Source organism: Amphibalanus amphitrite, unplaced genomic scaffold (genome assembly GCF_019059575.1).
Source record: "Amphibalanus amphitrite isolate SeventyFive unplaced genomic scaffold, NRLGWU_Aamphi_draft 001239F_arrow, whole genome shotgun sequence".
Lineage (NCBI taxonomy): Eukaryota > Metazoa > Arthropoda > Thecostraca > Balanomorpha > Balanidae > Amphibalanus > Amphibalanus amphitrite.
Window position 1 is genome coordinate 93875 of NW_024882732.1, and position 26881 is coordinate 120755.

Genomic DNA, 26881 nt, shown 5'->3' on the forward strand with positions numbered 1-26881 from the left:
CAATTTTTCTATAATGAATTTTATTTTTAAAAGAACATAAAACATGAACTCTAACATAACTTTTTATCAGCACTATGAAGTACTGAACCTCGAAGCAAGGCTAGAGGCTAATGTTATTCATAAGTATCGGTTTATTTTCCTTCAAAATTATTTACATTTAATTTTAACTTAACTTCAAAAATACATTCCGTAGAATTAGTATGGAATGCTGGAAACTTGGCTGAAGAAGTTATACCTAATACAGCTGAGTCGGTTGAGTCTACTGATCACAGCCAGCCAATCAGACAGGTCGATTCAGGTTTCTACTGAAACTGGTATTGCAGAACAGCATTCCTAAATGTAAACAAAATAAACCGCGAAATGCCTCAGCAGAACGCCGTCCCGCGTGACTCATATTATTTTGGCTGTATTTCTGTGCTGGTGCTCTGTATATATACGGCCTTGGTATAAAGTGGGATGGTTCAAAATACGCAACTTGCTTCAACGTTACAAATCCACAGAGGTTTGGAGGACGGGAGCGTGTAGCAAGTGTGTAGTATGCATGCGTTTAGCGTGCGAGGCGCTGCCGTTGATGCGGTGCAATTGTAGTCCCGAGTACATAAAAGGTGCAGGTACCCACTTGGTTTCCTGTAATTCGTTCCCGTTCACATTTTTTAAGAATCGAGTTGTTTTTTCTGCTGACTGGGGCTACAGCAAGATATTAAAATGCTGCTGAAGCATCTGAAAACAATTTTACCCGCTCAGGTATGTCAGTCGCATAAATATCAACCTTTGAACGTAACCGATCAGGTGTCGTAGTTGTAGGTAGGTACCGTTCGTATGTTACTTCAAATTCTTCAGTTATAGAAGTAGTTTTGCTCGAGTAATTTTGTAATCCTCTCACCTCTCACTCTACTCTAAATGAGCACTTTGCACTAAGTGATCCTCTAAATGAGCCTGTGGACCTCATTTTAATTGGTGTTCCACAAAATTGCACTCAAGGATGTCTTGCTAGGTTTCATTTACCAAGTACCTACCCATTCTTGATTTCTTGCTCGAATTCACATTGCATTCGCCTACAAATGCAGGCATGAAGGCTAGGGCTTGGCACTCCAGAACAGGATAGTTACCGCACCTCGCTTTCAATGAATGTGTACCTTTCTGCGAACAATGTTCACCCTCCCCTGGTCCTGACACGTTCTCCTCCCATTATGTCATCAGGACGGCGCCGCCAAAATAACGGCCATGACGTGGTCTTACAACAACGTCAAGCTGGCCGTCTGCACCGCTGATCGCGTCGTTATCATGTTTGACGAAAACGGCGAGAAAAAGGACAAATTCTCCACCAAGCCCATCGATGCTAAGGTGCAATTTGCTTTATGAACAAATATTTCGATAGTCATGAGCCTAATGTTCCAGTACATAAGCCAAATATTTTCATTGTCAAATGCATATCGGAGTCATGCGAGAACGTTATGATTTTATACCGATGCCATGAGGCTAGTTAATAGGTCAAGCGATTTTAAGAGCCAAATCTAACCTTATTCGAACCCTGTGGAGTGTGCTAGAAGCATAGCGGTCGATCGTTACAAAATTCATCCATGTCACGCACCTGTGGTTGACAGTACGGCAAAAAGAGCTACGTGGTGAAGGGCCTGGCGTTCTCTCCAGATGGCACCAAGCTTGCCATCGGACAGTCAGACAACATCATATTTGTCTACAAGATCGGCGAGGACTGGTGAGCGGGTGTTCTTACGGGCCGGGAAGTGACTGGTGAGTGGTTTTGATTTCTGACCGGGGTATGGGGAGCTGGTGACTCGCGAGCGTACCTGTGGCGTGGCTGCAGCTGATGGCCTTGGAAACGCCACCAATCCTAAACATTTTCCGAAAAAATGGACAATATATGTATATTACATTTTCACAGGAGCTTTCTTGATAAGCCACGCCCTACGAGACAGTACAGCCAAATGTCATGGACTAATTAGAATATATTTTCCGATGTTTTGGGGTCCGCTAGAGAGAAGGTGTATTTTTGTCCCGTCCTTCTCGCCACCCACTCACATCATACCACTGACGCGGTGGAGCCTGTGCCGCTGACTAACGGCCGCCACCCGGCTGTGACCGCTGCAGGGGCGAGAAAAAGGTGATCTGCAACAAATTTGTCCAGTCGGCGGCGGTGACCTGTCTGATCTGGCCTCTCGAGGGTCCCATCGTGTTCGGCTTGGCCGATGGAAAGGTGCGCGGTGCCAACGTCAAGTCCAACAAGTCGCAGACGCTCTACCAGACAGAGTCCTACGTCGTCTCCCTCTCGCCCAAGTGAGCACGGTGCAATGGTGCATGCTGTTATACAGCACTCATTTTTAAACGACTGCCTAGACGAAACCAACAGCACTCTTTCTTAGTGAAAATGATTACTGTTAAGAAATGGCCTCCTCATTTCATATAGTTGTTTATGTATTTGTTTGATTCTTTCGAAATTTCCATACCGGGTCATTCCTTCGGTAAATCATTTAACTCAAGCCTCACGGCCATTTATTCGATGAACCACCGGCGAAGCCGTTACCTATAGTTAGAGCTTCCCGCGATGTAGCGTTTGTCATCCCGGCACAACGATGTTTTCAGTTACAGATGCTTTCGCGCTAGGAAAAGTAAGCCTGTCCTAGCATGCATCCGTGCATGCATGCATGCATAACTCATCATTCTCTCGTATCATTGTACCGCCTACTTCCTTCAGTCTCGTGACAGCGGACTGGCCCGGTGAGTCACCGAGTGACCCAGTCCCGGCCGACTCGGTGAATCAGTGACCGTTACTGGCGCGGTGACGGGCGCGGTGACCGGTGACTGACCGGTGTGTGTCTCACTCGGCAGTTCCAGCGGCACGGCCTTCCTGTCGGGACACGCCGACGGCGCCGTCGTTCGGTTCTACGTGTCCAAAGATGAGGAACAACTGCCTCAGGTACGGTAACATGGGCATCAAATGCGACAATTGCTGATTTGTTTGCCGATGGCTGCTAAACGTTTGTGTATGATCGACTCAGTTTACCGATTATATCAACTGCGGGATTATGTGTTTCAACATGACTCTATTGTCACGGATATGCAGCCAGCATAGTCCAGTGATATTCTTTCTCGCCCCTCCTATTCCATTGTATTGTATTGTATTGAACAATCATGAGCGATCCACATTCTAAAAGTGCGTGGCGATTACTGCTCAGAATCCGTATCCGCGGTTACTAATCTTAACATTCACAGCATTCACACATTCACTCACGTCAAAGCACGGACTGAGACACTTTCGTAGTGCCACAGGTACAACTCACCCACCCACCAACCCGTTGGTCAGCGACGATCAGTTGATGCCCCGTCCACTATCGCGGCTTTAACAGATCGGGCAAAGGGGGCGGGAGACAGCTGCGACAGCTGAGTTGGGAGACTGTTGAGTAGAGCAGCGGCTCGATAGCCGAACCGCCGCCTACCCGTTTCCAGCCGTGGTCGCGGAAGGTGAAAGAGGTGGTCTTGCCTGGAGTGTCTCTCCCGGACAGCGCTGTTTGTGACGAACATGGTTGCCAATTCCTCGGGTTCGCCGCGCTGAATGGCTTTGTGGGCGATAACAAGGGTTTGGTAATCAGCCATATGACGCGGGGACAGCCACCCGAGCTTTTTTCGCAGGTCAGAGACATGGGCAAATTTACGGCGACCGAAAATGACTCTAGCAGCGAAGTTCAAATTTTTTTGGAGACGATCGAAAATTTTTTGGGACCCATTGCCATAAACTGAGAGGCAGTACTGGATGCGTGAGATAACGAGTGCTGTCACGAGCGTTCTAATGATGCCATCCGGGAGACTGTGGCGCGCATGGGAGAGACCGATCAACAGTCCCGTACACCGGCGACTGAGTTCGGAGACGTGAGCGTCCCAGGATAGAGTACTGTCAAAAGTGACGCCCAGGTTCCCCACCTGCGCGCACGGCTGCAACGCTGCGTCACGGAACGATACCCTGAAATCTGGCAATTTGCGTAAATTTTGACGACTGCCGAAGACAATGAGCTGTGTTTTACTGGCGTTGACCTTCAGGGCGTTAGCGCAGAACCATTCGTTGAGTGACGCGAGCGAAACCTCCATGCGCGAGATGAGAACTCCAAGGTCCCTGGCAGGACCGCTAACCAATACTTGGGTGTCGTCGGCATATTGAAAGACTACTGCATCACCCGCGTACAGCGATAGGTTGTTAGAGAAGATGGTGAAAAGTAACGGACCTAACGCAGAGCCCTGGAAGACACCCATGGTATTAGGAGGAGGCCGAGACAGCACTCTACTTCCGGACCCATTATCGCTCATAACTCCGCTTTCATCGGCTATACTGAACGGCGTGGCCGACTGGTCATTAGTCGGTCTCCCCCCCCCCCCTTCCTGACACCTTCCCGACCCTCCCGTCGTCAAACGGCATCTATGGCCGATCAGCCCCGGGTAATGGTCCCGCCAGGACACTTGTTATGAATGTGGGGAGGGGAGAGGTCACGACCTTCAGCAGGATTCAGCTTGTCCACGCCTCCTCTCGCCCCACCCCTCCCCCATTTCGTCGGTGGCCGTTGTCGGCGCCGACGGCGGGGTAGGGGGGGGCGGTACTGCACGGCGGGGTAGTTTCACTTTCCGTCCACGCGCCGACGCGGCCGCTGCCGGCGTCCTCGGTTCCCTCCCCACACACGTGCTCCGTGGCCTGTCGTAACATGAAACGGCGCCGTGTGCGGGACGGGCCGACCCATTCATACGGTGACTGGGTATATCAGATAGGCTGGGGGGATCCAGAGCGTCGTAAGCCTCGTCGTAGCTGCGACGTGTCGCAAGTTGTGTAGTAAGTCGTTTGTGAAGGGATCAATTGATGAGTAGCGTTACTTAAGTAGTAAAGTCTATCGCAAATAGCCTGATTTGCGACACAACTTACGAATTTGAAATAGCAGTCGTAAGTTGTGTCGCAAGTTGACCTTGCCTTGAGGAAGAGGTCACAGGTCACAGGTCATTCGGGTCATGGTCACGAAATTTACATGGTAGGTGTAAAATTGTTTAAACTTTAGATCCTGAAAATTTGGTTGCAATCCGTTGACGCTAACGCGAGTTAAGAGCTTGAACTGACGGGTCGTCTATGAGGCCTCAATCGGTGCCAGCGAGAGTGTTGAAAATGGTGCATAGTATGTTATATTCACATTTATTGGGGTATTCGGGGATATGAAGTAGCCTAACACCATTCCAGCAACTACTGGCGAATCCAGAAAGGCGGTCTTGGACGTTGCAAGGGGTATCTCCCAAAATATTCTCCCAATTCCAAAAACGACGTGTCCCAGCTGACCCCGATGACCTCCAATGAGCTCTGTGATGACCCCAAGTTGACCTTTTTGACCTGGCCTGTCCCAGATGACCTCCGTGACATCCTATTGAGCTCTCTGATGACTTCAAGCTGACCTATGTGACCTGACGTGTCCCAGATGACCCCCATGACCTCCAATAGAGCTATGTGATGACCCCAACATGACCTTTGTGACCTGACGTGTCCCAGATGACCTCCGTGACCTCCAATTGAGCTCTCTGATGACTCCAAGCTGACCTCTGTGACCTGACGTGTCCCAGATGACCTCCATTTGAGCTCTGTGATGACCCCAACTTGACCTCTGTGACCTGGCGTGTCCCATATGACCTCTGTAACCTCTAAGTGACCTCTATGATGACCCCAAGCTAACCTCTGTGACCTGACGTGTCCCAGATGACCCTCATGACCTCCAATAGAGCTCTGTGATGACCCCAAGTTGACCTCTGTTACCTGACGTGTCCCAGATGACCTCCGTGACCTCCAATTGAGCTCTCTAGTGACTCCAAGCTGACCTCTGTGACCTGACGTGTCCCATATGACCTCCAATTGAGCTCTGTGATGACCCTAGGTTGACCTCTGTGACTTGACGTGCCCCCAAGTTGCCCTCTGTGACCTGACGTGTCTCAGATTACCTCCGTGGTCTCTAATTGAGCTCTGTGATGACCCCAAGTTGACCTCTGTGACCTGACGTGTCCCAGATGACCTCTGTAACCTCCAATTGTGACCTCCATCTACAAATTTCTTACCTCTCTGTGACCTCAAACTCTCGGAACTCATTTCTTCTAAAGCATCGATTCTAGATGCCCTATAGCCACGAATCTCCTGTGATCGATCCCAAATTTTATGGCAAATCACGTGAGCGTTAGCAACCACAAGTCACCCAGTTAATACAAAGCTTCAGAATCAGAGAACATGCTTGACCTTGCTGTCTCATAAGCTCGCAAACCAGAAAGGCGAATGTTCCTTTATGCGTGATAGAGTTTTCGACCTTACTGACGTTTACTACGGGATCAGCTGATCGTGTAGCCTTTTAAATTCTCGAGTAAAGCGGGTATTTAAGCCTCGTCGCAGCTACGTTCTGTCGTATCCTCCGACAAACCCCTCTTTCCTCAACATCCCTCCTTTTTCGCTACGACACAACTTGCGACGGGACATGTGTCGTAACTTGCGACGTGTCGTAGATGGACTTGCGACGCCCTGGATCCCCCCGGCCATAGACAGACAGACACGCAGACCGACATACAGGCAGGCAGAGACAGGTGACGGGGACGGGTTCCGACTGGTAGCAGGCGGCAGGATGCGACCCCACCAATCCTACCCGACGGGTTCCGACTGGTAGCAGGCGGCAGGATGCGACCCCGCCAATCCTACCCGCTCGAGCTTGCGCAGCGACCCCACTGAACCTACTATAGTTCGTTTGAGACTTTGGTCCGACCGAGCAGGGGTTCAAAGTCTTGATGGTGGAGTGATTGTTGGTTGACGTCATGCTTTGTTGTCATCAGATGATTGATAGCTCGGTTGAACCTTGCTCACCGAATGATGTAGGACATTCGCCAGCGTCTATCAGTCTAGCGTGACTGAACCTGTCATTGTCGATTTCGGTTATGTTTTAGTATCTACATTCTACACACACGACTCGGTAACGAAATAAATGTAAATCCATGCTACCGACTGCGTACTACTCGCTATGATGACTTATATCTACCCGAATGACCGGACTGAAATCAGCCGATACCAGATGGTACTGATATGCAACAATGATATTTCTCCATCCCGCTGCGCTTGCAAAGACATGACTGGTGGATACGGGTCTCATGTATTCCTGACATTTACCCCAAGTCATGCTCTTTGGGTGAGGTAACGCCTGACCTCCGACAAACACTACCGTCTCTGTTGACCGGTACATGCAATCTGACCGGCGGCGTCGACCCCTACCCGCAGGGTAAGATCCTACAGCACAACGTACCGCCCTACGCGCTCTGCTGGGCCAACAACCACATCGGTATCGGCGGTTGCGACAGAAAGTTCATCTTCTACACTAAGGTGGGTGCCGCAGTCTGTAGTGGTCCGGGCGCCGAGCGATGTGAACGTGCCGCCAGTCAGCTGCAGCTCGAGTTCCGTCCTAACCGTGGTACCAACTACACTGCCGTAGCACTCACTTACTTGTCATCGTTCATTGTCTATTCAGCTTCATCAAAAGCAAAACTTTTGCTGGACTTTGCGCCGGAAAATTTTGGGATTTATTTTCTCGAAAGCCAGCCGAAGTGCAAATCGGACGTTCAAACTGCTAAATGTTTATCATATATTTAAGTTTGAGTAAAATGCAGTTCAACGCAAACTTATGGCCCCTGAAACTGTTCGTCGATAGAATGTCAGTTGTGACGGTACTTCTCGTGGTGCCGCTGTGACGGTGACTGTCTTCCCGTTTCACCGCTGTAACGGGCCTGTCGTACTGCCGCCGCAGGAGGGTCGGCTGGGACAGCAGTTTGACTATGCGCGCGACGACAGTGAGAAGGAGCTGACCACAGCCATCTGCAGCCCCAGCGGACAGAGTGTAGTCGTCGGCAGCTTCGACAGGTAAAGCTATAGCGTGGTCGTCGGTAGCTTCGATAGGTCAGTACATTCATTATTCAGTCCTCGGTCCATGGGCCAGTCCATGTCAGCCATCAGCCCCTTCATCAAGAAGTTAACGGGTTGCCCAGTGAGCTTAGTAACGGGCAACGGCGTACGCTTTCAGAGTGCTACGGTCGTAATTCCTTACATTAAAAATGGCTATCTTTATTCGTATTAATGAGTGTTGCGGAGCTCTGCAGACCTCTGCTTCTACCGTTAGGCTATCTTTTCCCAGTGTGTAACTCGCGGGTTATAAGATGGCGTGTCAGTGCCCAATCATCCCGGCGCCCTTGTCCGCCGCGCTAATCGGACCCTCCCCGCTCCCCTCCCATGGCGGCAGACTGCGCGTGTTCGACTGGAGCCCGCGGCGCAACATCTGGGAGGAGTCCAAGATGAAGGAGATCAAAAACCTGTACACCATCACGGCGCTGGCCTGGAAGCGGGACGGCTCGCGGGTCACCTGCGGCAGCCTGTGCGGCAGCGTCGAGCTCTTCGACTCGGCTCTCAAGTCAGTCCGGTGGCCGGCGGAACGGGGTGGGGAGCTGGGCGGGGAGGAGGGGGAGGGAGACGGGAATGGAGAGGGCTGGTTACGGTGGAGTGTAGAGCGGCGGACGTGGGGACAGACGTGTTGGAACAGGCACTGTGCTCTTGCGCGTTCCATTTTGTTCTGTTGGTGACAGGGTTGGCAAATTTATGCCAGCAGCCGGTTTAAACCGGTTTAATCCATGGATTAAACCGGCTGGCATAAACTAATTTAAGCCACCCCGGTTTAAACCAGCGTGCACCAACATAATAAAAGCCACTTACGTTAACTTGTCGCAACATCACTTGGGTTAAACTGCTTCTTCTCTTCACATTTTCTATACACACCTTTCAATTTTACATGCTAACTTGTAATGTTTTTTCCTGGGGGTTGACTTTATGTGATTCATTATTGATCTGTATCACCATGCATCAAATGTTTATTTTGATTTGCAGTGTTTTACACAACTAGTTGTTTACATGGGTGGTTTATGGAATGAAAGGTCTTGGAGACAGCTTCAATAAAGAAACCAATTTCAATTTTATGAGAAGCTGTAGCAAACATGACCTAATGCCAAATGCATGGTGCAAGGATCAGTGAATGGAAAGGCCTAAGAACTATCATACAGAACATTGCCTATTTACTAGGGAACTGTCTATTGCTTAAGCAGTCAGTGACACTAAACAAAGGAATTGACAGCACGGCCACCATTATAGGCTCCAAAGTACATGTAAAAAACAATAATAAGTGTGATTAGTTAGGGACACTGTTATACCAAGAAAACAACATGCACTACCTGAAAAAACACAAACCATAGGAACATTCCAGAAGATTTATAAATGATGAGTTGTTACAATTATTTCCTGTGCAATTAAATCACAGAATGGGTGATACCTAGTACCTACCATGATAAATATTTTTTTCTAGTGTTTCTGGCCCAGTCCCCAGACGATTGGTCAGAATACATTTTACATGTAAAATAAAGTGAGACTTTTAACCGGTAAACCGAATGTTAAGATTAGAATGTGCTTAGGCCTTATCCCTACTTTGTTTCTTAGCTTAGTTAGGGGAGAACGGGGTTAATTGTAACATTTTTTGCATTTTATCATCTGGTGCAAACACGTTTGCAGTTATAAAACTTTTTCTGTTATTTTCAGAAACTATGATGTTTTGTCTTTAAAATGCTGTTAAAACATTTCCGAAATAACTTATTTTTTGGGTCAAAATTGTTGTCCGAAAAAGTCAATTCATCTGTTACAATTCACCCCAGATACGGGGTCAAAAGTAACACCACCCGGGGACAATTGTAACATGCTAATTTACAGGCTACAGCAACACAATTTTTCCCAAAACTTTGATTTAACAAAAGTATTGAACACTTGTTCATCTTCCCACACTTGTTAGAGACGGTTCTTCTCAGGAAAAAAGGCTTAAAACCTCGCACTTATACAGGGGTTGGATGGACCTCCTCTCCCTCGGTTTTTCGCTAATAAATCGCGTAAAAAGCTGCCGATTGCGACAAAACTTACAGCTCTCTTAATTCTAGCAATGTTTCATCTCCCTTGAAAATTTGACGACTTTGACATAATGGCCACTGACCTATAACCTGTTACATTTGACCCCTGCAAAAATGTTACAATTGTCCCCGTCGCGCCTTGACATATTTTAGACGAAACTGGCGCATAAAGATGTTGCATGTACAGCATTTAATGCTTTCAATTTATGAACAACAAGCCTGGCAACGCTTACACAAAGTCTGAAGTCGATATCTTTTCAATGGCGGGAATGAGCTAATCAAATATAACGGTATAAAAAATTTATAAAATGCACTCAAAAACACATTAATGTGCACAGCCATCGACATACCCGGCACTTTCGCTTCAAACTCCGTTGGGAAAGGCAGTATAGAATTACGCATTTTCGGTCTTAACATTAGCGCATTCTATTGGTAAGTTTATGAATTATTAACACTGTTACAATTGCCCCGTGTTACATTTGACCCCGCTCTCCCTTACCTACTGACCAGATTGTCAACATAATCACATGCCAAAATGTTGACATAATACCAAATGACACAGGTATTGACTTCGTGCACTCTGCTCATTCACCAACGAGTACACTGACCCACAAGATAAGTTATAATAGATGTTTTGACTGAAGGTGGTTTTTATTAATTTAAGCCGGTTTAAACCGGTTTAAACCGGTTTAAACCACTGGCTGGCATAAATTCAATTTAAGCCGGCTTTTATCCAACCCTGGTTGGTGATAAGTATCTTAGCAAATTAGCGTGCTCAGTGGCGTCGTGTCCCCGCTCTGACATGGCGCATGGGCCGACTGCGGGGCGAGAAATGATAACGGTCTCGCGGCGTGTGGTGTTTTATGAACTTCCACACTGCGGGACGGGCGACCGACGCAGACAGGGGACGGTGGACGATAATAAATTACCCTGAGTGGACGGGAGGGGAGGCGGAGCGAGTCGGACAAGAACCGACCGGGAACATGGGGAACGAGGGAGGCAGGGGATACGGGTCGGGACAGGAACCGGTCCGGAGGGAGGGGTCATACAGGTCGGTGCAGGCTTTCAGAATGGACTATGGACATTGGACATTCGGTGATTAATGACGTCACAATAGTGAATAGGCGAACCGCGGTCACGAGTTACGTTACTAACGTAAGTGGCAGGTATCTTTTCTGGGAAATGTTAGGCTAGTTTGTTAGCTGTCAAAATATTTTAATGAATGCTCCCATCATCGATTTGCTGTGTGTCAAATGCTACGGCGCATGCTACGGCAAAAACGTTACAACTTACACCACCTTTTCTGTAATTGTCCGATGAAGTGCAACGTGATATGAAATATGACCTCTCCGATGTGACGGTTCTCCGGTGTCAGGTATCAGGTGGTGTCCGGATGCCCCGGTATGACGGTCGCTCTGCTGTGCCCGGCAGGCGCGCCGTCTGGAACGACCGGTGGGAGATGACCTACGTCGGACCGTCCCAGGTGCTCATCAAACCGCTCAAGGGCGGCGGCCGGGGCGTCATCCTCAAGTCCCAGTATGGATACGAGATCGAGGACGTCAAATTCATGGGTACGGTGGACATGCGAGGTCTCATGATGGGGCTCATGTAGGATGACTGCGCTGCTGAAATGTTTTTTATGATGATTAATAAACGATGGAAAAGGAGGCGTTCCTCAGAATCATTTTAACATCCTTATCTCTTATCTCTGTCGTGCTCATTCTTGGGTGGCCCTGGTGGAAGTTACGAGTTGTACGCTGTTTGCGAAGAAAGGACTCTAGGCAAGGAGCGGTACCCAACCATCGAGTGTTCTGGCCCTCAGCCCATCCGGTCTTCGCTGCTCCCCAGGCAAGGAGCGGTACCTGGTGGCTCGCACGCCGGAGACGCTGCTGGTGGGCGATCTCTCCCGAAACCTGCTCTCCGAGGTGCCCTGGATGGACAACAGCGGCAACGAGAAGTTCTTCTTCGAGAACACCAACTGCTGCATGATCTTCAACGCCGGCGAGCTGAGCATCATCGAATACGGCAACAACGAGCTCCTCGGATCAGTCCGGTGAGAGCGGACGGACCGTGTTGCGGTTGTCGTAGGTTAGATCATAACGCTGCATCATCTACGTTATATGTAACCCCACTGCCCGAGCTGTCTTGTGCTAACCGAGCTTGCCTGTGCCGGCAGCACCGAGTTCATGAACCCGCACCTCATTAGCGTGCGAATCAACGAGCGCAGACAGAAGGGTGTCGAGGACAACAAGAAGATGGCCTACCTAGTCGACCTGAAGACCATCACCATCAGTGAGTGGCGGTCTATCTCTCGGAGTTTGTGTCGACTGCTCTGACTGGCGTGCCGAATGGCATTGCAGAATATTTTACATGTAAGACGTAAATACCGAATATATCAGAATCAGATGGCAATAGTGTCAGGTTTGTGCGATGGAATTGTGGTGTGCCAAAATTAACAATCCGCTTCCCCGTTAGTGGGAGCGACCCGATCCGAGCTCCTGACTAACCTCACCTGACCGGTGTCTGCGACAGTTGACCTCATGTACGGAGTGAACCTGGGCGTGATCTCTCACGACACCAAGATCGACTGGCTGGAGCTGAACGAGACGGGCCACAAGCTGCTGTTCAGGGACAAACGGCAGCGGCTGCAGCTGGTCGACATCGAGACCAAGACCAATACCGTCATACTCAACTACTGCAGCTTCGTGCAGGCGAGTCACACAACTCACACGGCCCGTGGGCGGCGGCCTACCTGAAAGATGCTTGTATACTACAATGCAAACGTTGGTGCACTGCGAAGGACATTCGATGTTAATTTTGTTTCGTAGTAAAAGGATGTTAAAATGTAGTTGCTGGCAGTCTAGATAGATTGTGAAACGTTTAGAGATTCCCGTCTCACACCGTCTCGTCGAACGCCGTTCCGTCTCCGGCAGTGGGTGCCGGGCAGCGACGTGGTGGTGGCCCAGAGCCAGACCAACCTCTGCATCTGGTACAACATCGACGCCCCCGAACGGGTCACCATGTTCCCCATCAAGGGAGACATCGTCGACATCGACCGCAGCGACAACAAAACAGAGGTGCGCCCGACCGGCCGGCCGCGGGGCGTGTGGGTAGTCTAAAGCGCGCAGCACTACCACGGGGATGTTGCTGAAGGGCTCGCCGGTCCGTCTTAATGCTAAACGGATGGAAGTAATTAATAATTATGTCGCCCAGGCTGGTTGTGGCTGATAGAATTGATCAACCAGCGATGGTACGAATGCAGTCAGCAGTGTTGTTACAGCTTGATGCCATGATAGCACTGGAGGGCTGCCACTTTACTTGACGCTATAATCAGCCCTGATCTTTCCCTTCCCGATCATACACAGGTGATAGTTCAGGACAGCCGCCAGGAGTACTCGTACACGCTGGACGAGGGTCTGATCGAGTTCGGCACGGCCATCGATGACGGCGACCTGCTGCGCGCCATGACCTTCCTCGAGTCGCTGGAGCTGACGCCGGAGGCCGAGGCCATGTGGCGCACGCTGGGCCGGCTGGCGGTCGACAGCCAGCAGCTGCACATCGGTGGGTAGCGGATACTGGGGACCACAGAGACCTAACCTAACAGTCAGCACTCAGCAGCTGCACATCGGTGGGTGGCGGAGGGATGGAGGTATGGGGACTGAGCCAGCCAGCGGCTGCACAGTGGGTGGCGGATACTGGGGACCGGGCACTACAGAGAGACTGAGAGACAGCCAGCAGCTGCACATCGGTGGGATCTTGGGATCGGGCACATTGACAGGAACGCCGGGTCTACACGCGTCTTTTGTTTGTTACAATATATTTGAATTAGCTATCGTCCTCGCCCATGACTGTCGTTCGTCGTGCAGCCGCCCATTTGATACGATGTAGACCGCAGGGGTGACTGTAATGCTGTATCAATAATATACAGCATTATGTATGGCTGCGGAGCTCTGTCAGTTTGGTTCTGGTCGGCGATACGGTCCGCTGATCTCTTCTCTCGGTATGTGCGGCAGCCGAGCGGTGCTACGGGGACTGAGTAACGCTGCAGGCCGGTATAACTGTGTTTGTACTTTGTCGGCTGTCCGTCTGTGTCGCAGCCAAGCGGTGCTACGGCGACTGCTACGCTGCGGCCAGTTTAGCAGTGTGTTGGTCAGCGATACCGTCCTCTGATTTCTCCATCTTGGTCCGTCACAGCCGAGCGGTGCTATGCCGCCCTGGGGGACGTCTCCAAGGCCAAGTACCTGCGCGAGGTCATCATGCTCGCCGAACAGGTCGCCCAGAAAATGGGTACGTACTAAAACTTAGTGTCCTCGTCAGTCGTCACGTTCGGGGGCAGTCCGCTTCTGTGATCAATGCTCCCGGGTCCGGTCCTACGAAACGTAACATAAGCGTGATCTGTCCCAAGCCCGGTTCAGTTTCGGTTATTTCGACTGTGAGCCTGATGGCGATAGTGTCATCGAGCGTGAGAAAGCATGAGGACGACCTGCATGACCTTACCTGACGCGGATCCTCGTCAGGACACGGTGACGGCATGGACTTTTACGAGGTTCGGGCGCGTATGGCGGTGTTCAGTCGTCAGTTTAAGGACGCAGAGGCCATCTACCTGGACAACAACCAAGTGGACAGCGTCATCCGCATGTACCAGAACATGAACAAGTGGGACGAAGGTAGGTGATTTGGAGCGGTGACTCGTTCTGCTCAACAGAAGCTGTGCTGACTTACGCCACCAACAACTCAAATTGATCCGATATTGCCGGTATTGCCGATATTGAACAACATTATGCCACGGAATTATATGATCGATGTGAAATTTTGGACGACTTCTCTTAAATGCAGCACCTGTTGGTTGTTAGATATACAAGTTGAGTGAGACAGACCTGGACGGGCGGCCGTGCCTCCCCGTGTCGATTGACCCCGTGTCGGTGTCCCCGTGTGTGTATTGGTACACAGCACTGCAGGTGGCCGAGACGCGGCGCCACCCGGAGCTGCCGCAGCTGCGCGCCAACTACCACCAGTGGCTGATGGCCACCCGACAGGAGGAGCGCGCCGGCGAGCTCAAGGAGCAGGAGGGCGACTACATACACGCCGTCCAGCTGTACCTGCGCAGCGGCCTCCCCGCCAAGGCGGCCCGGTGAGAAAAGGCGACGGTCCGACCCCGGCGGCTAGGTGGGGTGACGGTCCGACCCCGGCGGCTAGGTGGGGTGGGCTGAACCAGGGTATATTGAGCTGAACAACCTGCTGAGAGACTGAAAGTGCCTGCGAGCTGCGAAGGCTATAATTCCCGAGCTAGTGTCTTTTAGATTTGCAAAGTTAGCCGCCACAGCACAAGGTAACTGATCTTATAGCCTACCAAAGCTCTCCGACACTCCTCTACCATTGAAACAGTCACTGATACGCTGATGCTCGAGCGACGGCCACCAGCTACCACCTTTCTAACGCCCGCTCCGCGGCCAGGGTGACGCTCAACACGCCGGAGCTGGCCAACAACGTCGGCCTCATTAACGCCATCGCGCAGGCGCTCATCACGGCCGAGCTGTTCGAGAAGGCCGGCGAGATGTACCAGCGGGTCAACGAGCTGGAGCCGGCGCTCGACTGTTTCCGCCGCGGCAGCGCGTACCCGCGCGCCGTGGCGCTAGCCCGCTCCAACTTCCCATCAGGTGGGTGCAGAGGGCTGGTCGGCCGCGACACGGGCTGGGGACGTAACTAATGTTAAATGTTGGAGTCGTAACTGTCACTCTAAAGGCACCTGGGAACCGGCATCGGATCCCAATACCGGATATGACTAGCCACTGGATCACTGACAAACTCGTGCTGTAAGCTCGGCCGGTCACCCTGCCCGTTCCGTTCCGTCCACAGTGGTGGTCCAACTGGAGGAGGAATGGGGCGACTACCTGGTCTCCAAGCGCGAGATGGACGCCGCCATCAGCCACTACATCGAGGCCGGCAAGACCATCAAGGCGCTGGACGCGGCCGTGCACGCCCGTCAGTGGAAGAAGGCCATGCAGATCGTCCAGGTGGGTCAGAGACGCGTAGACAGCAGACGGGGCTGGAAGGTGGCGATTGTGAACATCGGGCAAGGCCTCGCCGGTGCAGAGGATTGATATGTTTGTGTGTCGTGGTATCACTTTTTCAAGCTCGAGTTCAAGTATTGTGGCGTGTTGCAGTCTGTGATAATTGAATGCTAGGCGACCTCTCATTTGTCCTAATTGTCCTTACCGTCTCCTCGAACCTCTCCTACGTTTCAAGGGCTACCTGGCCGACAATCCTGGAGCCGCACAGGCTGATGGGCAAAAGAAGAAGAAGAAAAAGAAGAAGGTATGAAACATCACGTCTTTCACACTTATGCTCGAACCGTTTTCCTGAAATCCAGTTTCCGTATTCCCTTTGGCTCAACCAGCCGCAGGCGATAGTTCATCTCATATGTGCTCCCACAACGGCCCTGCTCTGTTTTCTCCGAAGTTTTAATCATATTTGCGATCTACCTCATCATTCTGCCGGCGTACTAGTTTGTGACCTCACATTCTTTTTTTACATCTTAACCGTGCCTTGTGACGGCCACAGGCGGCTGGCGGCGAACAGGACATCTCGCCCTATCTGCTCAAGCTCGGAAACCACTTCGCCCAGATCGGCGACCACGCCACCGCCGAGAAACTCTTCATGGACGGTGGCATGTTCAAGGAAGCCATCGAGATGTACAACAACGCCGGTCAGTGCGCCGTTCAGACTGTAGTCGGAGGACGCAGGGCGAGGTTCATTTACTCATTCATTCATTCATTCATTCATTCATTCATTCATTCATTCATCAGCGCTTTCTTGCATTCGTCCACTCATTTTTCGGCACATTTATCCATGTAGTCACTATCATTTATCATTTATTCCATTCATTCATTCATCAGCGCTTTCTTGCATTCGTCCACTCATTTTTCGGCACATTCATCCATGTACTCACTATCATTTATCATTTATTCCATTCATTTATTCTAACATTAATTTGGTATTCGATCATTCATTTGTTAATAGATCCGTTCATTCATTCGTCCGATGGCCACCTGTCCAGCTCATGCCCGTCTTTCCCAACGCATACGCAACGTTCACTAGAGCGTAGACTGTACCGCGCGGCGACCGTGCACTGCGGCACAGTATATCGTCCAGTGACGGCGCCCGATCAGCCGACGGAACGCCGCGCCGGGCCGAAACAATCCCCACACCTCCGGCATGGATTACTTATATGGATTGGAAACTCCGCCGATTTTCGCGACATCGGGTACTGCGCATGCGCAGATCGACGTACAGGAATCTCGCCAGTGCCACAATGGCGGCGGACGGCAGTTCTTGGTGCGGCGCGATTAATTGCAAAAACTCGAAGAAGAAAAACCCTGATCTGTCTTTTCACCGAATCCCAAGTCGATCCTGAAAGGTTACTGTACATATAAGAAGTGTTTTTTAATGGAAGTTCGATCTAGCATATGAGTAAAAAGCCTATGCATCATTGGCGTCGTTGGAGGTTTGGGCCAGTAGGTACATATCTATAGTCAGGAGATATAAGCCTTTTTTTCCAGCATGGACCACTTCAAGAGGTTTATTATTTGTCAATCATTAGCTATTATGCTTAGCCAATATGGCAGGACCTTGGACACTTGTCTGCCAGCATTTTTGTCAACGACAACCCCAGGCCAGCTCAGCTGACCCGCCCTGGAGGAGGTCAATCAATGCATCCCCCATCCATTAGTTTTTCCTTGCTAAGGTCATATTGCCACCCTGACTGCTGATTAACCTTGTTTTAATGGGACTACAGTCATTGAATGACTGCTTCCCTACTTCTGCCGTGCAAAGGGAAAAGAGCATAAGTGCGGGCTTCCACACACAGGAAAGGGGATGCAAGTGCATGCATTCACATTTTGTTTCGGTTCATTTTTTCTGTGCCCTGCAGATTGCGCTTAAGTTTTTTTGTTGTTTTTTTTTGCTTTGCACGACAGACTTGTTTGTTGTTTTAACATGTGCACAGGCACCATCTCATTGGTCTTCAACAATGCGTTAGGATCATTCCATGCATGGAGGTCAAGGTGGAACTAGGTCACTGGGAAATAGTTAAAATGTGTCATTAAGGCTTCTACCATATTGATGCTGCACCCCCCCCCCCCCCCCTCCCCGCCAAGGCAATGGGCGGTAAACATGAGAAGAGAAGATATCATGAAGAACTCAACAGACTATCTTCATGTCAACATCGGCCAACTGGGCTCTTTGAGGAGTGAGTATCAGATAGATGAGAAATTAGCGTTCTTTATCGTTGATCTGCCTAACCTAATGTTCTTCTTGTCTTAGATTAGGCGGCATGCGCGCGATCCGGCCAATCGATGTAGATACGAGTGTTTGGAATTCAGATGAGTGAGGATTGGATTACTATACCGTGTCCACGCGATCACAATCGATGTCTATTTGAGTGTTTTGAATCACCTGTGATTTCGAAATGAATATCATGATGCCATGCGTCACATGTGTTTGTGGATTACACGTAAATACAGAATGACATGCAATGAGTGGAACGATGTTTGAACTAACAGAACTATGGGAGCAGAACTATGGGATTGTGAAGTATGGGACTCACGGGTTGTGAGTCACAACAGCTCGCCGTCACAACTTGTGACGGCGAGCTGCGACGGCCTACTGGTGACCGTCCGAGTGTGTGAAAAGCGGCGCCTGGGGACGCCTGCCCAACCCCGGTGCACTGTCACCGCGGGGAGACAAGCTACTAAAGCCCGGTTGGTAAGTGGTATTGGACGTGCGGTGAGTATATGTTACATATTTCCATCGAAATAGTTACCAGGTCACCGCCGATCAGCGTATTCCTGCGGGCGAGCCAGCCGCCGGCCGAGCGCATTCCTGTATGTCGATATTCTCGCCGCTAGATGGCAGGCGCGCACCAATGTCGCGGCTGGTAATGGCGCACGCGGGGAGTTTCCAATCCATATATAGTTATCCATGCCTCCGGCTAGAGTCGGAGTGTAGCCGATGCTAAGTGTGGAGCCCGGACTGTTTTCAGAATTTGCTCAAAGATATAACATTTTTCCATGCTTTCTGAAGCCTTTGTTTGGGCACCTCCAAAACAGCTTCGCCTGTGCGTGTACACCCCAGATTTTTAACGGTCCCTTCTTCATTTTTTTTTTCTGCAGGCAAGTGGGACAAGGCGCACTACATCGCGCGCCAGCACATGGCTCCGGAGCAGGTGACGCAGATGTACATCCACCAGGCGCAGGAGCTCGAGGAATCCGGCAAGTTCAGGGACGCCGAGAAGCTGTACATCACCGTGCAGGAGCCCGACCTGGCCATCACCATGTACAAGAAGCAGCGCCAGTACGACCAGGTGGGTGGGCGTCACGGTGGACCGTGCGACAGTGTGACGGAAAGTGGTCAGCAGGTTGAGTGGTTGGCCCAAGGTTAGCCTACTTCTTGTGCTACCTGTTTACAGTACCGCGAGTGTTAGTTGTGGACTGCGGGTGGACTGGGTGAGACCGGTCTGCGCACTGGTGCCGGGTGTTTGGCAGTGGCGGTGGACTAGCATATGACTGACGCTGGTGCTGGTGCCGCAGATGATGCGGCTGGTGACGGAGCACCACCCGGAGCTGGTGAACCAGACGCACGTCCACCTGGGCGGAGAGCTGGAGAACGAAAACAACTACAAGGAGGCTGAGAAACACTACGTGGCCGGCGGCGACTGGAAGGCGGCCGTCAACATGTGGCGCGGCCTGGAGAGCTGGGAGGACGCCTTCAGGGTAAGCACACGGCAAACGGGAGAGTTACGTGGTTCTTGGCAGACAATTCACTAACGACAAGTGCAATGCCTATGTGCCAGTACAGCTTGACTAACTTGCTCTCACTCTCATGAAGTGATTTGTCCGACTTACTAAACGTCTTTATCCGTCCGATCTAACTGACTGTCTCTTCGCCGTCCGAGCTACCTGACCGTCTCATGTCTCCCGTCCGCGCTACCGGACCGTCTCGTCCCTCCCGTCCGGAGTACCTGACCAACCGTCTGTCCCGTCCGCCCCCAGGTGGCCAAGAACTCGGGCGGCAACAACGCCGCCAAACAGGTGGCCTACCTGTGGGCGCGCACCATGGGCGGCGAGTCGGCCGTCAAGCTGCTCAGGAAGCTCGGCTACCTGGACCAGTGCATCGAGTACGCCTGCGAGAGCCTGCAGTTCGACTTCGCCTTCGAGCTGGCCAAGGGCAGCCCGCCGAGCAAGGTACAGGAGATCCACTACAAGCACGCCATGGCGCTCGAGGACGACGGCAAGTTCCCTGACGCCGAGGAGGCCTTCATCCGCGCCGGAAAACCGCGCGAGGCCGTGCTCATGTGAGTCATAGCACAATCCGTGCCGGGTCTGACTTCATACCGCGCCGTCAAATAATTTGACATGGAGAGTCGGTGGTATGTGTGACTTGCAGTAGCTGTCATTCTGTGTTCGTCTCTCCGCTGCAGGTACGTGCACAACCAGCAGTGGCCGTCGGCGCAGCGTGTGGCCGAAAACTACGATCCCGACTCCGTGCCGGACATCCTGGTCGGCCAGGCCCGCCAGGCGTTCCAGGAGCAGAACTACAGCAAGTTCGAGTCGCTGCTGCTGCGGGCTGGCCGCTCCGAGATGGCCATCGGACTCTACAAGGTAGACGAATATGGCGGCGTGGACCATGACCCCTGGGGTCATAGATAAGTCATAGATCAGATAGATAAGACTGGCCTACACACAATGTAGGACGAGAATGTTAGTATGTTAATCGGATCCCGGCACTGACGCTGTCCGTCGATTTTCGCGTGGCAGGAGGCCAACATGTGGCAGGAGGCGCTGCGCGTCTGCCGCGAGTACGCACCGCACAAGCTGGACGAGCTGCAGGAGGAGTACGACAAGAACGTGATGAAGCAGACGGGCACCAGCACGGCCAGCGGCGACGTGCGCATGCTGCTCGAGCAGGCTGCCAAGTGGGAGCAGACCGACGACGTCGCCAAGGCTATCGACTGCTACATGAAGGTCAGGCGGGGCGGCGCGGTAGACCGAGTCGGGGGTTGCTTGGCCATTGGCCGCGGGCGTTTGGTATGCGATGTGATGAAACTCTTCTTTTTTTTAGCGGCCGGCTGAATGGAGAATATGTGCCTTGTTTGGTTCGCGGATAAATATCCCCATTGCCGAGTCACACTATAGTTGACGCTGAAGTCCGTCTGACCCCGTGTTCCTGGTTTCGTGCGAACAGATCAACCCGTCGATGACTCAGGACCGCGCCATCGTGGAGAAGGCCTGGATGAAGGCCGCCGAACTGGCCATCAAGTTCCTCGGCTCCACCAAGGGACCCAAGCTGGCCGCAGAGATGGGTGAGAATCGGCGAAAAGACTGAGATAGACGGCCGGTCATACTATATGTGCGATGCTGTAATGTCAACCGCCGTTACCGAAAAGCCGTGTCATCGGCTGCTTGCCTTGCTTCCTATCGATAAATTCGTCCGACGGATTTTATTATGAACAGGGCCATTTAATGCAACTTTTGTTCATTTGTTTTGGATTCGTCGCCGATCCCTAACCGCCGTCATGGCTAGGCTCCGTTCTGTTTCTATCATCGATTGCTGTTCGGTGATCTCCGTTGACCCGTCGTCCGGCAGGTAAGCGGCTGCTGGAGATCGGCGCCAACAGCGCGGCCGCCCAGGTGTTCCTCGGCTCGGATAAAGTGCGCGAGGCCATCGAGGCGCTCGTGCAGGCGTCCGAGTGGCAGAAGGCCAAGAAAATCGCCCAGGAGATGGAGCCGAGGTATGTCACCGAGCCAGACCTGACGAACCTCTCGGTTTAGTGAACGTATTACATGTTATAGCGCACATGCTCCTTGCCGTCCCACAACCCACAAAAACGGACTGAAAATCAACGCAGAAAAGACGCAATTAATTGTAATTGGAACTAAGCAAGGTCTTCGTAGCCTTCCACCGATCACGGTTCGCTTCATGGGTTCCAACATTAACGAGTCTCGTACTGTCAAAAACCTCGGTATCACGTTTGACCAGAGCCTCACGTTCATCGATCATGTGACTGATGTGGCGCGCCGGTGCACAGGTGTTCTGAGTGGGCTGAGTCACTGCCGGCACGCCCTTCCGAGAGAGACATTGACTACGCTGGTGCAGGCGCTGGTTATGTCTTCCGTACGCTACTGCATCAGTGTATACGGCGTGTGTGGCGCAATGCAACGGGCCCGGCTTCAGAAATTGATCAATTTTGGAGCTCGGTTGATATCGGGTCGGCGGAAATACGATCATATAAGTGATGTCATTAGGGAGCTGCAGTGGCTGTCGGCGGAGAACCTGTGGCGCTATCACTCACTGAGCATGTTGAAGCGTATGATGCACACAGGGCAGCCGGAGTCGCTGAGAAATAGAATTGTGACTCGTGGAAGCATTCACGGCCGTGATACAAGGCAGACGGACTCACTTGAAACACCGGCAATACGTACCGAGTCCGGGCGCCGCCGGTTCCTGTACTCGGCTGTATCGGAGTACAATGCCTTGCCCCAGGATCTCCGCGACCTGGGCCCTCGTCAGTTTAGTGCCCACTGCCGTAGCCATCTGCTGAGAGTGCAGAATGGTGAATAGTTGAACTTGCAATGTGTGATGTGTACTGTGCAGGGATGCGTGGGTTGTGGTATGGATGTTCGTATGTGCATTTTAGAACTTTCCCATCCGTCCGTGTTTTACTTTTTGGACTCGACGCCAAGAATAGCCATTATTTGTATATGGAGTGGTTTGTCATGAAGTCAATACAACCGTTCGCTAACCTTGGTTCCCATAATTTGAACTGCGGTAGAGCCTGAACTACCTCTTAAATGAACTTCACCGATTTTGTACGGCAGCTATCTGAAGTACGTGGAGGAGAAGTACAAGGAGTTCCTGAAGACCGAGGGCCAGGCGGACGCTCTGGCCAGCGTGGACGTCATCCAGGGGCTCGACATGTTCGTCCAGAAGGGTACGATCTCGCCGACTGGAGGATGCCATTCGTTTTGACTCGATTCACGAGGAATGCTGAGTTTTGAGGTGAACATGACTGCGCCAGGCGAAATGATGATGTTGACCGTAGTCCGGTTTTTAATCAATCACAACAGATGTAGCCTGTAAGTGTGCCTATCGGTGCTGTGACCCGGCCTGACCTGACCTCTGTGCGCGGCCAGGTCAGTGGCAGAAGTGCATTGAGACGGCCAAGCAGCACGGTCCTCAGGTGCTGCACAAGTACCTGGCCCTGTACGCCGCCCACCTCATCAAGGTTAGTCAGACGGTGATCGGGCGTTTAAAGACCGGGTGTTGGACGTAAACCCGTCCTTGAATATCTGCCACTGATGGTTCGTCCATCAAAACGCATCGATCAGCATGTGAAATGCCGCACGGCAGTGGAGAAGTGGCTTGCTCCGGTCGTCTCAAACCTGACCTCATGTCCTGTGTCTTACCCTGCTGACCTCTGTCCGGTGTCTTACCCTGCTGACCACTATCGTGTGCCTTACCGTGCAGCAGCCTGACCTATGTCCTGTGTCTTATCCTACTTCCCTCTGTCCGGTGTCTTACCCTGCAGACTGACGTCTGTCCGTGTCTTTCCCTGGCTGACCTTTGTCCTGTGTCTTACCCTGCAGGAGAACATGCCGGTGGACGCGCTGAAGCTGTACGTGAAGCACGGCGCGCCGGCCCAGTCGCAGAATTACAACATCTACAAGTACATCACGGTCAGCATGTTCGGCCAACACTCGCTGGCCAAGCCCGAGAGTTACAAGGTGTGGTCGGAGCTGCGAGAGTTCCTCTTCGATCTGGTGAGTATGGCGGAACAGACCGCCGGGCGAGCCGGCCAGCTAGGGAGCGGATAGTCATAGCGAAGACTGCAGCTGCAGACATTTGGCTGTAATTGTGTTTGCCTCAATTATTTTCTTCCTATCTAGATGTCGTTAAAACTTTGAAATTTCCCCTGCCTCTATCCAAGTCCAGCTTAGGTTGAAGTGTCTTTTCCATCCGTTAGTTGACCGAGGGTTCATCGGTCACGCACGCGACATTATCTGCACAGGTGGGCAACATGAACCACTCGGCGGAGGCGGGCTCGGCGGTGCACGAGGTGTTCCAGACGATGCTGTTCGTGGCCCACCTGCTGGCCGCCCGCTCGGCCGCCTACAGCGTCGACCAGCTCACCATGGTGGCCAGCAAGATCTCCGTGTCGCTGCTGCGCTACACCGAACTGGTGCCCGCCGACAAGGCCTTCTTCGAGGCGGGCGTCGACGCCAAGGTGGGTCGGCACGGCTCAGGCGCGGTGGCTGAATAAGCAGTGTGGCTATTCTCAGTTCCGTAGCCGAATTTTGTTTTTCGTGAGACGTACGTACATAAACGTTAATTATGCGGGATTTCAACTCGTAGATTTAGAATAATCTCCAACGATCAAGTTTATTCCATCGCTGTTTATTCAGAACGTTTTAAGCGAATCATGGTTCATTACTGTAGGTAGCTGGCCCATTAGCGCAGCGAGTTACCGGTATGTCTGGGTTGTCGGCGCTGTGCAGAAGGTGGGCTGGGACAACCTGGCGTTCGTGTGCTGGAACCACTTCCTGGACCTGGTGGAGGCCATCGAGGAGGGCTCGCTGGACACCATCGACCACAGCGACTTCGCCGACACGGACGTGCCGTTCGAGATCCCGCTGCCGCCGCGCGCCAACGTGGACGCCGCCGAGACGGAGCGCGCCAAGGAGTGGGTACTGGCCGTCAGCATGGACCAGTCGGTGGAGCAGGAGCTGCCGCGCGACGAGCGCGGCTGCTACGCCGCCTCGCTGCTCAACCCGGACGGCAGCCGAGCGCCGCCCTGCGTCGTCACCGGCTACCCCGTGCTCAAGAACAAAATGGAGTTCCAGTACGGCAAGGTGCGTATGAGATAGGAGCCTGGGTGCGTATACGATCTGCGGGTGAGAAGGCACACTGACTGCTGAACTCGCAGACTAGTGATGGTGTGGTGCGACTTGCTACCGTGTTTTCCACACTCCACCGTATTTTCTGAGACTATCGGAGTAATGCTTTATTCCAATTGGGCCGCCCCATAACGTTTACATTTTATTGAATAAAACCAGCAAAACGCCTTTTGGGCGAAGAACGAGCGAGCGAGATAGTGAGCCCTGCACGTGCGTAAGGGCGAGAGGGTACTTCCAACGGGCTTGTGCAAAGCACCCTTCTAACCGGTCGCTAGCGGTGTGCCAAATTTGAACGCAATCGGCCCAGCCGTTCCTGAGATCTGGAAGCGGCATCATGCACGTGCGCACGTGCAAACGCGGTCCAAAATGACTTTTGCACGGCACCCTACTAACCGGTCCCCGTGTGCCAAATTTGAGCGCAATCGGCCCAGCCGTTCTCGAGATCTGGAAACGCCCCCTGCACGTGCGCACGTGCAGTAGCACCCTAACCGCAACACATGGGAATGCATTGCTTGGTGGGTGCCTACCTGTATGCCAAGTTTCAGCGAAATCGCCCCAGTAATTACCGAGTTACTGAAATGGGAACAAATTTGGCACCTCTTCTTTTTGTATTTTGCACGTGCAGTGGGGGTCACTCACATAGATCAAGAGTATCCGACCTTTGGTAGAAGGGGTGCAGCTACCCTATACAAATTACCGCAAGACAATCCCTCAAGCCGCTGCTGAGATATGGGCCTCTCAAAATCACTACTTTTGCAAAACTGCTTGAACACCCTTGACTTTTCACGTGGCACGTGCCACGAGTCACTGAGATGTATCAGAAGTAGTCAATTACGGGGTAGAAGGGATGGGGCTACCCAGCAAAAAAAAAAAAAGACCGCAGGCCAAATTATCGGTCCAGCGGTTGCTGAGATATAAGCCTCTCAAAAGCGTTACAGGCCGGGCCGGGCCGCTCATACTGAGATTTTCCCGTTATATTGAAAAGACTTCGCTTCGCTCGCTGTGGTCGCCCGCTCGTAATGACTATATAGCTGCATTAACGGTGTAAAGATTATAATTCAACAAGCGTGACGCCGTGTTTCCGTCCGTCGCTATTCGACTGTATGTCTGTCCCTCCGCGCTCTCAGGTGGCCAACAAGGACGACTGGAACTCGCTGGTGATGACGGCCAAGATGACCAACAGCGTGGAGCTGACGGACGTGCTACGGTTCGTGGGCACGTGGGCGGGCACCGGGCAGCAGGGCTTCCGGCTCTGAGTGGCCCACCTCCGTCCCGGCCGGGCCCGATTCCGTCCCAGGTCGTACCCGGTGCCCGGCAGTCATGCCGACCGGTATAATCTGTGTTACACTATTCCGCCCATGTGGTGCCACACGGGCTGCGTCCAGTGTTATTTTTGCTCCGTTGATATCGGTAATCGCTTGTTATTTGTCCCCCTCTGTGCCCGTCTGCCTGTGCCGCTCCATATTTCACTCACTCACCCGTCCAAGGCGGCCGCGACAAGGCGAGTCGCGGCGCCGTTTTACCCAGCGGCCCAGTCTTCGATGACTGCAATACCGCTGTGTACGCTCATTACTCCGGGATCGGGCAGCATTCGATGCCAGGCTTAGCCCGAGGCTGCCGACCGCCATTGTCCACGCATATCTGTCGGTAGCCTGTGTTTTTCTGCAGCCGGCAGTTGTAACGAGTCCGTCCACTCAATACCTGAAAGCATCGCGGTGATAAATCGCAGCAATGCACTGTATGTGTAATACTTACGATAATAAAGTGTGCAATATAAACCGGATCAGTGTCTGGTTGCGATGACGGCCGGTAAGGATGCGAATATGCGACAGTGTGAAAGCGAAGGTTGATGATAGTAATGAGATATCAGATATCGACGTTGCAGCCCAGTTTTCGCCTCGGTACGTGAATTCGGTACCCGTAATGCGGAGCATGAG

At 52.1% G+C, this 26881-nt stretch overlaps 1 protein-coding gene across 2 annotated transcripts; it reads left to right on the plus strand.

Moving 5' to 3' along the window:
- Positions 1-364: 364 nt before the first annotated feature.
- On the plus strand, positions 365-26725 carry LOC122371396 (intraflagellar transport protein 172 homolog). 2 transcript variants are annotated; one of them, XM_043347686.1, is made up of 34 exons: positions 365-744; positions 1201-1344; positions 1605-1717; positions 2110-2295; positions 2848-2935; positions 7283-7384; positions 7806-7918; positions 8295-8462; positions 11425-11564; positions 11842-12046; positions 12170-12285; positions 12526-12704; positions 12927-13070; positions 13359-13554; positions 14188-14280; positions 14511-14660; positions 14944-15124; positions 15448-15650; positions 15850-16007; positions 16240-16308; positions 16555-16699; positions 19164-19354; positions 19581-19763; positions 20043-20344; positions 20471-20651; positions 20808-21014; positions 21235-21352; positions 21637-21781; positions 22869-22981; positions 23184-23275; positions 23637-23810; positions 24059-24274; positions 24546-24899; positions 26072-26725. In XM_043347686.1, exons 1-34 carry the CDS (start codon positions 706-708, stop codon positions 26198-26200), a joined length of 5337 nt encoding a protein of 1778 aa, XP_043203621.1. In that variant the 5' UTR covers positions 365-705; the 3' UTR covers positions 26201-26725. The 2 variants fall into 2 exon arrangements, with proteins under 2 accessions (XP_043203621.1, XP_043203622.1); XM_043347687.1 differs by lacking the exon at positions 16240-16308.
- Positions 26726-26881: the final 156 nt, after the last annotated feature.